The sequence below is a fragment of the Channa argus genome, chromosome 7, assembly GCF_033026475.1.
Source record: "Channa argus isolate prfri chromosome 7, Channa argus male v1.0, whole genome shotgun sequence".
NCBI classification, from domain to species: Eukaryota; Metazoa; Chordata; class Actinopteri; order Anabantiformes; family Channidae; genus Channa; species Channa argus.
The window spans coordinates 602,602-613,561 of record NC_090203.1 but is presented as its reverse complement, the minus strand read 5'-3'; the positions used below and the strand labels follow the sequence as shown (position 1 = coordinate 613,561).

The 10,960-nt window shown below is 39.4% G+C and overlaps 2 protein-coding genes across 4 annotated transcripts; both read right to left on the bottom strand.

Annotated features, from left to right (window-relative positions):
• Positions 1–277: 277 nt before the first annotated feature.
• On the bottom strand, positions 278–3,617 carry nudt17 (nudix (nucleoside diphosphate linked moiety X)-type motif 17). 3 transcript variants are annotated; one of them, XM_067511184.1, is made up of 9 exons: positions 3,541–3,617; positions 2,661–2,753; positions 2,461–2,577; positions 2,200–2,383; positions 2,089–2,114; positions 1,372–1,464; positions 1,066–1,164; positions 848–981; positions 278–537 (listed from the first exon to the last, which is right to left on the bottom strand). In XM_067511184.1, exons 2-9 carry the CDS (start codon positions 2,733–2,735, stop codon positions 372–374), a joined length of 894 nt encoding a protein of 297 aa, XP_067367285.1. In that variant the 5' UTR covers positions 2,736–2,753; positions 3,541–3,617; the 3' UTR covers positions 278–371. The 3 variants fall into 3 exon arrangements, with proteins under 3 accessions (XP_067367285.1, XP_067367286.1, XP_067367288.1); XM_067511185.1 differs by having other exon boundaries at positions 3,411–3,548; XM_067511187.1 differs by lacking the exon at positions 3,541–3,617 and adding an exon at positions 3,263–3,404.
• A 319-nt stretch (positions 3,618–3,936) lies between these two features.
• On the bottom strand, positions 3,937–10,859 carry LOC137130703 (membrane-spanning 4-domains subfamily A member 4A-like). The gene is made up of 7 exons (XM_067511188.1): positions 10,737–10,859; positions 9,564–9,813; positions 9,361–9,462; positions 9,203–9,259; positions 6,552–6,716; positions 5,643–5,768; positions 3,937–4,598 (listed from the first exon to the last, which is right to left on the bottom strand). The coding sequence occupies exons 2-7, from the start codon at positions 9,774–9,776 to the stop codon at positions 4,584–4,586; spliced, it is 678 nt and encodes a 225-aa protein (XP_067367289.1). The 5' UTR covers positions 9,777–9,813; positions 10,737–10,859; the 3' UTR covers positions 3,937–4,583.
• Between the last annotated feature and the right edge of the window lie 101 nt (positions 10,860–10,960).

Below are 10,960 nucleotides of genomic sequence, written 5' to 3'. Positions count from 1 at the left end.
TAAATACTGTGGCAAATGCGTCAAATGATCAGTGACCGTGAACTAACTGGATAAAATGAAAGGACAAAACAAAATGTATTCAGCTTTCATTCACAAAAACAAAACAAAACACTGGATTTGTTTGTTTGGTTTACAATACGCTGCCTCTACAGTACAACTACTGGAATCAGCCAGTTAGAATTCAAAACACTTCCCACAGTTGCATAAACCAAATTTCCTTCGACTAGTTTTCAAAGGGGGCACAGGTCCATGCTTTTCACAGAAGAAGACTCCAATGCTGTTTTAAAGTGTGTTTAATAAAAAAGCCATAGTCAGAATAAAACCAAGATTAACAAGCTCATTTCTCTCATTGCAAAAGGGTTTGGTTAAAGTCACAGGACAGTTGCCTCCAAGCTCTTCAGCCAAAGCTCCAGTGCAAACTTGCTCCCAGTGCTGACTCGCTCCACGTCTGGCCCACTGTCTGGCGCCCGGCTGATAAACACCGACAGAGGCAGCTCAGAGTCACTCAGAGCTCCATCTGCAGACACTTGTGACACACTGGAAACACAACAGGAGGTCAAACAAATCCCTACATTTACATTTAATAATTTGGTAGAAACTTTAATTCAACTGTAAATATACAATTTCCTGAGGTTAAAACAAAGCAGAGTGCTTTGAGAAGATATGTTTCTGTTTCATAGGATGTGCAAGTGCAAGATAGAATAGACAGGAAGAGTTGATTTATTTTTTTAATAGTTTAAGTACAAAGAAAGTTGCGGAAGAGTTACATTGTGAAAGTGACTCAAAGGGACTGAACATGGCTGGTTGCAAAACACCATGAAACAATGGTTTACTGACTGACAGATACCTGACACTGGTCTGCAGGTCGTCCAGTGGAACCTCAGTGTCCTCGCCGTCCACTGCAGACACAATGGCTCTGACCAATCGGATGTCGGCCCACAGACAGGCACTGACTTCAGCGGGACAGGGGCTCACAGAGGACTGTGAGGGTGAACAGGAAGGATACTGCAGAACCAGTGGTACAGTCTGAGAGATACAGATCATGTCTATAGTCTATTGAGGTACCTGTAGCTGCAGGTGTGAGAAGGAGGAGTGCAGCAACATGTAGATTACTATGTGATGTCTCTGAGGAAGTCCTCTGGACAGCATGGGAGGATAGACAGACTAAAGGAAAGGGCAGAGACAGAGGGAATTGTAGTGCAAAACACTTTCAGTGATACATCACTTCATTCTGTTTATTTATGTAGTTGGTGTGACAGTTAAATCCTGAATTAAACTTAAGTATTTATATGTAACTTTTTATTCTAAAATTCAGGAAGTCTTGTTTCAAAATTCTAATTTCCTCAACATTTTTCTGTGTGTTTGTTTCACCTCCCACAGTCCCAGTATTTTTGGAGAAACACCATCTGGTTCCAGTTTGAGTCCAGTTTCTTCCTCTAACTCCCTGAGACCTGCATCCAGCAGCTACACACAAACACATATAGAGGACTTGCTGAACAGGACAAACGGGGACAAGGGGTCCAAGGGGCCGGGAAGTCCCACAGCCAGAACATTATTATAAACTTAATATCTCTTGTTTCAAACGTCAATAAAACAACTAGGTGCAAAACATAGAAAATAAAAATGAACACAAACACACACAAAACGATTACAAACAGACACAAATTGTAAAAATAAACCAAAAACGACATAAAATGATGACTAAGAGACACACACCAACTAGCAACATGCAAAAATAGGCAGGAAATGACAAAAAAGGCTAACTACCCCAAACAAAATCTATAAAAAGCAAAACATAAGATGCAAAATGAACCCTGAATAAATGCATTTACTTAATAAATAAAGGTTCAGAGCTAACACAACGGCGCAAAATGTCTAAAATCTTATGCAAGTACAAATTGGTTCCTGCAATCTGTGGGTCTTGGTCTTGGGGCAGGGGGCTTTGACATGTCTCCCAGGAACCCACTGTCTAATAATTTGTTTATAAACACATAATTAAAAAAGACTTTACAGAAAAAAACTGAATATCTGTGCTGTTTTTGTTTGCAGCAGAGACATTATGCAGGAAACCATCAATCATTTATTTACCGTCTCCTCTGGCTCCAAATGGCCGCCTTAAAGAAACCAAGAAAAAGGAGCGGTAAAAACACAGAACCAGCTCAGGAAGACATGGGTTTGTGTGGTAAATGTGTGTCTGACCTGGAGGAACCCAGACATTGGGAAATATACGAAGCTCCTTTGCCCTCCGAGTGAGCAGAACTCTCTGATTGGCTGTTTGCAGGAGGATGGCAACGCCCACATCTACTCCACGCTGCTTAATGTCCAATGGGATTGCAGCTGCCTCTGTGATTGACATGTGTTTAATGGGACAGAACGCAGCCCTCTGGGAGACAGACAAATAAATATTAAAGACAGACGAGGGAGTATTAATTACATATGGGTAATTATTGTGTGTCTGACCTTCAGGGTGACCCCTTGTCCTTTGTCTCCCCTGAACAGGATAAACTTGTTTTTCTCCAGAGAACAGTTTACCTCCACTTCATCTTCACCACTGCTGCTGAATTGACCGGTTACACTCTGAAATAACAGGAAATTCATTCCAGGTGAACACACCTGGTGGTGGAGCTTCTAACAGAGAAACTTACTCTTCCTGCACCAACCTGAACAAACTGAGCTTGGTGTGGAGCTGCTCCTTCTTTACAAACATAAACCAGGATCCTCCTCACTTTATCCATGATGCTTTCTCACCTAAGCTGCAAGGGACAACACACCTGTTCAAATCATCTGGACACACTACAATAATCATATACAGCTATAATTAAAGCATTTTGTCACAACTGTTGGAGGAACTGTGAAGGAAATACGTCCATTTTTGAGCCAACTTTGGTAGCTCAAAAGTATCTGGGCAATTGGCTTCTCAACTGATCCATGCTCAGGTCTTTCAGTAGTTTACGTCACCTGATAAAAGCTTTCCAGCTTTTTTACATATGTAATCTCTTGTTAACTGTCAGTATGAAATACAAAGAGCGGTCATTTGGGCTGAAAAAACTAAATTGGCATCAATCCATCAGAAAGAGCAAATACATGTGGAACCAAACAGAACCTGCAACAACCCCCTAAACTTTAAGTGAAATAATGCCATAATAATGATAATAATCATAATAATGATCACATTCTGTTTGCTTATGTATATTCTGGTAAGTCAGTGCATCAGTCTTGTCTATGTGAATGTTTCTCCTGTAAGGTGTGCAGCGCACTACACCTGAACACCTGATACGGTACATTCTTCAGCAGTAACATCTGGTGGTGACTGTTGATCGAACCTGTCTGAACAACCGGTTAACTAACTAACTAAACAGCTCTACACTGTAAACAAACATCACCGGCTAACTAGCTAATGTTCAAAATACCGTCGGAAATTAAATGCTCTCGAACGCCGTTCTGGAAGTTACCGCAAAGTTTCATAATTTAGCATCAACGTTTCGACTAAAACTGCACAAACACGCTTTCAGAAACGCAGCAGAAACGTTAGAAACCTACTTAGAAACAAAACACCAGATCATTCTCCGTCACGTAATTTTAGCCACTACATCCGGTTCCGTATTTATTTCAAAGTAAAAGCTCACAAGCGGCAAATGAACAACTTAAATAATGAAAAAAACAAAGATTATACTAATAAATACTCCCAAACCCTAATTTATCATAAACATACATATATAAAAACATGAAAAAATACGTGATAAGATGATACGTGATGAGGGACAAAATTCCTACTCGTTCATCTGCAACATTAATCAGTCCATGAATCGTCCAAAGTTACTGTGGTTTACAATTAACTTCACTATTAAAGTGGATTCTGTTGTGTTCAGATAGCTGTGAACTATGGAACCAGACAAATCAAGTTATATTTCTTTTTCAATAAAAACAAATAAAGTGTGAAATTCTTCTATTTATTGTATAAAATTGTGTACAGAAAAGTCAGATAAGCTTGTATACAGAATCTTATCGTAGTGCAAACATGTATACTGTACATAGAGCAAATGCTGATTAACAAAGGCTGGTTGGCAGTTCAGATGGTCATTAGAGACACATTTTACTCTTTAAATCTTAAGATCTTTCTCAGGCTCCTCAGCATCAGGAGCCTCTTTAAAAATACTTTGCGTCAAACCTTTCTAAATGAAAGAACGAGAAGTAGCAGTGATGTGAATCACTGATGGAATTTTAATAGTTTCTGACCAACAGTGGAGCTGAACCCAGATTCTAAGTCGACACAATTCATGGTTAGTTTTATTGTTTCCTTAAGATTTTTTGACAACAAAAAAAAAAAAAAATTGAAAAATCCTTTAACTTTAACCCTTAATTTACCCAGAAAGCAGCATAACATTTAAACAGGAGGAAAACAAAAAGAAACTGTTTGAAAGATAATTACAGGTTATAATGAACGGTACAATCAAGCAGCAAGTACGGTGCTGTGTATTACTGTAGTTCTTGTAGTGGTATTTAAAGATCATTTCCTCCCCTCTCACGTAAGTTTAGAGATGGTGTGGACTTTTCCTGGTCATTCAACTAGGAGACGTCACTGTTCACTTTTCCTCCACCTATAGATCAAAGGTCAAAAAATCGTCAGGTTTTAAGGAACTGCTGTTTCACTCCCACATAGTATTTGTTGATGAGACAGAGGCAGATCTCAGTATTTCGGAAAATGCTGTTTATTTGCTTGTGTTGTGTATAATCAAGGTATTATAATATTAAGATGTTCAGTCCGATTTCATTTCTGTGCTCTTCTCACACAGAATTCAGTTTTACATCAGTACAGCAGTCTTCTAAACTTTACCATTATAAATAAAGAAAATGTGGCCTCTAACTGTGGTTTCATGCATAAAAGTCACAAATTAAAGCTGTAATATTTTGAGAACTAAAAGTTTGAGAATAAAGTCTTAGAATTGCCCAGTAGTAGAAAGTTGTAACTAATTACATTTAATCCAAAACAAGTAAAACTGTGAGGCACTTTTGGTTTACTTAGGTACTCGCATACTACTTTTTATCTCTACTGCACTATACTACTTTATGTACTTTTTTACTTAATCGTCTCTGATATTGGTTTATTTCCATATTATTATGTAAACAAAGTAGCTCAGTTGGTAAAGGCAGTTGTCCACGGACCAAGACAGTGAACCCCTAACAGTCCATTCCCCTCCCCAGCTGTGCAGGTGCCGGTGTAACTAAATGATGTATATTTTGATAATACTTTTGTATTTACTTGTGATAGAATATTTGTGTAATGTTGTTTTACTGTAAAAAGTACTAGGTAACAGTAAGCCAGCACTGTGTTGTATTCCAATGCATTTTTATGTTTGGATACTGGTATTAATTAACTTCAGATTTATACTTTTTTACAGCATGAACCCATTTTTTTCTCTTGCACAAAAATGCAAACCAATTTTACCTTATTACTTAAATATTGCTACATTGTTCTGCTGGAATGTGTGAACATCCATGAATAAACTAATTCTAACCCTTGGGGTAGGAGTAAAAGTAGGAATGCAGAACTACTTGTGACACAGTATTTGTACACAGTGGTAGTATTAGTTTTCCATCAGTAACAGCTCAGAGAACTCCCTCCATAGCTGAAGGTGTCTTACCATGAGGGGGTTGTAGTGGCTGTGGCGTCGGATGGCCTTCCCAGAGAAAACACAAACAGTGATGCTGACACAAACTTGCAGCACAAGCAGAACCAGGAGGAGACCGCGAAGTCCATACAGGACTTCCTAAAACACAGAGACCAGACACTGTCGGGACAGACTCAGCTATATTGTTACAAAGTCTTTGTTACGTGACCTAAACCAGCTGCACTTACCACGTCAGTAGGCCGAAACCAGAACAGAAGTAACATTCATACTAACAACTAATATGAGCCTACTAATACATTTTCCTGCCTACTGAATTTAGGACTGTGTGAATTTTGTATTCTCTAATCTTAAACTCCTTTGTCTCTGTATCCACAAATGTTAAAAACATGCTGAGAGACAAGATTCTGAAACACTAGTATGTTCACCGTGTCTGAGCTCATTTAAAATGGACTGATATCAGAAATGTGTCTTTGTTCTATTTACAATTACACAAAGGTTTTAAACTTTTTATGAATCATGACATTCTTTTTTGTTTATAATATACAGTGTCCCAGCTTTCCGTGTAAATTTGGTTTGTTTATCAAATGAATAATCTGAGAATTCGATAGCTTTAAGCAGGATTTCCAGCAGGTTGTGAAAATTAAGGTGTGTCAGATCTAGCAAAACTGATTAATTTGTCATCCACATTTATATAAAAACAAGAATCATATCAGACTCAACATAAAACATCCCAAAATCCATTAAAAATTAAGTGAATAAATAAAAAAAATAATCCAAACGATCAAAAAACAGAAAGAAAGGCCTGATTCTGTCTTCAGGTAAAAACAATAAAAGTTCATTGCATTTACTGAGACCTATGGACAAAACTGGACTGTACCTGTTGGGACCTGAGACCCAGATCAGTCAGAGTGATGAACTTACATTCACGCCCCAAATTCTTTCGCAGTCTTTCACATTGTATTCGCCAGTATATAAGTCACACAACTGTTTGGAGGGGGGGCGGTCGGCCAGCAGCCAGCACACAAAGGTCACACCAGCCAAGGCAACCAGGCCTGCAATCATGTTGAACACTAGGGACGCCCAGACCTGCAACGACAGCACAGAGACTGAAACTGCATCTGATGCTCGCAGGAAGCTAATTTTATTATTCAGTATTCTACCAGTCTGACAAACAACTAAGCAGAGAATTATTAAGTATATTCAATTATACATATTAAAAATCACATTTATGTAGCATTATGCAGCTTCCTGCCATGCAATTAGATCCTTAAATATTTGGACAGTGATACCTAGTGTTGTGGTAAAGACCACCTTAACCGAGACCAAGTCATGACCAAGACTTAGACAATACCAAGACCAAGACCGGGTGAGACCAACCAAATCAACGGATGCTATACACCGATCAGGAGTAACATTATGAACATCAGTGCAATTTAATACAATCCAAGACGGCTGCTCTGCCTAGAATTCTGTTTTTACAAAGTTATAATTTCTCTGTTTTTAAGTTGAAACTGTCAGAAAGGTGATAATTCAACTATGTTTTCATTATTGAACTCATCATAGGTAATGGAGTCGTACTACAGTTCATCATAAAGAGAGGGCATTCTAATGTTTTGGCCACCACATTTAATTTAAATAGGCTGGCCAGGGAGCAGTTTACATAATTAGGACATCATATTACGCTCCAAATGCTACTAGATGGAGCATTTAGTGTTATGTCGGAGATGATGTCACCCATACTCACAAAGTTAACACTGCATTGGTCACATCCCTCCTATTAACTAATGCTATGTTATATCAGGTCATTTGTGAGCCAGCTAGGTGACAAATAGCTGCCAACAACTGAAACTAGTGTCCTGAAACATTTGGTTTGTACACAGTTGGATAATATGTATAGATAATACTGGCAAAATCTCTTTGGGTGAGGAATGAAGATATTTTTAGGAGAATGGCTTCAGACTTTCGCCATCATCTATACTACAGTATATTAGCAGTTTTACTTAGTTTAGCCTGCTTCTTTAGTCCTCTCTGTTCGGTTAATAAATGCATCACTGCAAAACTACTAACTCAAACCTTCCGATTGATTGTGATGGATATAAACTTGGAATACACAGTTTAATTTACTGTAGCTTAAATACAATAACAGCTGAAATTCATAATATCAGCAGATTTCTAGATCACTTCGTAGTCACAATTATGTCTTAATGTTTAGTGTATATAGCTCTGTTTGAGGATGCAGCAGTGAAAAGCTGACGCTGTGCTTTAAGAGAAATGACCCACTTCCAACTTTAACCTGTTTCTGTACCTACGTCTGCAGAGCTGGAAGGGGACGAATCAAGAGCAGAACAAACGGTTATGGCAGTTAGAGTAGAATCTGATATTAGGGTTGGTTATTTGCCTGGAAACTGAATGTTATGAAACTGTTTTTCTATTATTTTGTCCCCCCACATTAAGTATATCAGTGAGGACTGGCTACATAACAACATCTACTGTCTGTGCTACAGTTCAACAGCAGCACAAAAAACAGAATAGAGTCCTCTGAGTGTGAACACAAACTGAACTTTATCACGTTCATGAAGGAGGATTTACTGCAGGACTGTTGGATTAGACTTAGTTTGAGCCCAATAAATGTACAACTTTGTGGGAATTTATTCATCATAAAGTCAATTGGAAACTAGGTGAAGTTTAAGAAGAATGAGGATGAAATCAGTCTCTATAACTGACCCCTGTCCTGTCAGCTGCTGATGGTGACTCTCTGCTGACAGCTGCCAAAAGGTCCTGCCTGGTTTGGGACTGTGACTGTCCCAGTGTCCACCAGAACCCGTAGCACATTAGGTTGAACATTTAGTGCATTAAGTGCAGAACATACAGTGTTAAGGAGTAACTTTGATTTTACCTAAGCTGTCTGCTCCCTTTCTGCTGCAGACAGGGACACTTGGCTGAGCTCCGGCCGTCCTCGCTCAGACTCAGAGAGAAGAAGCTTTCCCTATTTGCTAATCTCAGTGGTGTCTTGAAGAATTCATATCCTGAATATTTATATTTTCATGTTCTAGTTAACTATTCACAACAAAATTAACACACTGTCAGGTAATTCACTGTATTGTCTCAGATCCCGAAACTTTTACTCTCCCCAGGACACTAATAATTTCAAGCCCTGACCACTCAGCCCATCTTTCTGTCCGCTTCCTTTCCAACTTTCAGTAAAATTTAGATGTGGTCTCAGCTGTCTGAGTAATCTTAGATTTGCAGAATTCTGTGGTTTAGCCTCATTTTATTAGAGGTGATATAGCAAATATCTTTACCCCAACGTATAAGTGAAGCAATTTAATGATTTTGAAAAATCCCAAGTCTGCCGAGTGAAAACGCGGCCGAGATGAGACTGAGACCTTAAAAAAGTGGTTCTAAGACCATCTCTAGTGTTATCTCCAGTGTTCTAAGACAACATTACTACAACAGCCATTGTTATACAAAGACCTGTACTGGATCATATTTTGAGCATCCATCTAGAAAACAACAGATGACAAGTGGTTTTATTTTTCATCAGTGCAAGAATAGAAAAAATGAAAACTCACCAGTCCGACTGAAGTCTGTCTGCTTGCAGCCAGAGTAAGAGAGCCGGAAAGCACAAACTGAACAACAGCACAGAAATGTGTTTAAAAAATGACAATGTCTGAACATTTGGACTGTTCAGACAGAAATTGGTTACTGGCTGTGACTAACATTTACTCACAAGGATGGCGAGGCTGAACAGAGCATGGATGACCAGGATGGGTGAGACGATAGCGGTCAGACTAAAGAGAATGCACAGCAGGCCGACGAAGATCTGAACGATCTGAAAACAGGTACAGACACTTCATTACTTCAAAAGACAACATGGAGTAACATAGACTGCTGTTTTCACTAAACACTAAATATCTGATATGGCAGGCTCACCCCGAGGCCCTGTGGCCCCCCGAGCAGGAAGGAGGCCCTTATTCCATCCTTCTCGGCAGCGAAGGAGGGGGCAGGTGCTGCCGCATTAGTAGCTGGGGCCGGGAGCTGCTTGGTGGTGGCAGCACTCTGGAGCTGGATGGAGGCTTCCTCCTGAGGAATAACCTGAGTGACGATTGTTATCCCACCTACTTTGGTGATGGACGTGGACGTCATAGTGTAGGTCAGAGGTGACAGGAGCTCAGAGGTAATTCTGGGAAATCCAGACATACACATTTAAAGCTACCAAATTGATTAGAAGATTAAATGTATGGAGGAAAATAAATAAGTAAAAATGTGTCACTTTGAAATAATAATATATATTTTTTGTCTTGCGGATCTTTTTTGCCCGGATGTGGATTTGACACGCGGCTGGGGCTGTTTGGGCGCGAACCTCCGACTCTATGGTTGGTGCCCCGCCGTTCGATCAATTGAGCCACTTTGAAATAATTACAATAATAATAATGGCAAGCAACTAAATCTGAATTTACTGTTTTACTGTCCGTGGTGGAACTTGGGCTCCAACAGAATGAAACAGCACGTACAATTCTGAGGTGGTCAACAAACAACACTTCGACATGGGAGGAGCGGGGCACAAGCCCCGACCCTATGGTCAGTGGGCGGCCACTCTACCAACTGAACCACTGCCGCCCCCTCTGTCCTTAGACCCTTTATTTGAGGATTTTTTTTAAAAATCTCTACATTGTAGACGTGAGCAGCATTTACCAGCAAACCTCCATGAGTCAGACAAGCTCTGAAAAAGTGCATCACCTAATAAACCAAGATCAAAATCTTAAATTAGCTGCATTTTTAATGGAGTCTGGTAAGGTTAAGGTGTTGTACAGGGGAACTGAATCTGAGGAAATCGCGGCTCATTTGCGGAGAAAGTTGAACGATTATCAATAACTATCACACACATGGCATAAAGGACAAGTTTACTTTATGATTGTGTCTTTGATTCAAAATAAAAGCACGTTAACCAGCCGCTGCTAGCTTAACTAACGTTAGGTGAACATATGAAGGTGTGTGACAGAAAGAGAAAGTTTTGACTAATGGACTAGATACGCAGATAAAATGAAACGTGTTACCACAATTATCTTCAAATACACTAAATGCCGCTGCATGACGAAGTTTTACCTGTTGCTGAGTTTAGTTTGATGCGGAAACACGGAAGCCGTTTAACGTGAACACGACACAACTCTGGTGATATCCCAACATGGTGTTGCCTTCAGGAGCTCGGCATTAGCTCGTAAAAGGAACTTATACGATTAAACCAATTTTGTTTTGTTTTGGGGTTTTTTGTTTTGGGTGTTTGTTTTTTGTTTGTTTTGGTAATCGATTAACTTTGGTGTGTGGTGGAC

Excerpts from the sequence above, each read along its gene's own strand:
- LOC137130703 (XM_067511188.1), bottom strand. The coding sequence starts at position 9,776 with ATGACGTCCACGTCCATCACCAAAGTAGGTGGGATAACAATCGTCACT. Across the intron at positions 9,463-9,563 it reads GGGGGCCACAGGGCCTCGGG|ATCGTTCAGATCTTCGTCGG; the intron begins GTGAGCCTGCCA and ends ACCTGTTTTCAG. Across the intron at positions 9,260-9,360 it reads TGTTCAGCCTCGCCATCCTT|TTTGTGCTTTCCGGCTCTCT; the intron begins GTGAGTAAATGT and ends GCTGTTGTTCAG.
- nudt17 (XM_067511184.1), bottom strand. The coding sequence starts at position 2,735 with ATGGATAAAGTGAGGAGGATCCTGGTTTATGTTTGTAAAGAAGGAGCA. Across the intron at positions 2,384-2,460 it reads GACAAGGGGTCACCCTGAAG|AGGGCTGCGTTCTGTCCCAT; the intron begins GTCAGACACACA and ends TCTGTCTCCCAG. Across the intron at positions 2,115-2,199 it reads CAATGTCTGGGTTCCTCCAG|GCGGCCATTTGGAGCCAGAG; the intron begins GTCAGACACACA and ends GGTTTCTTTAAG.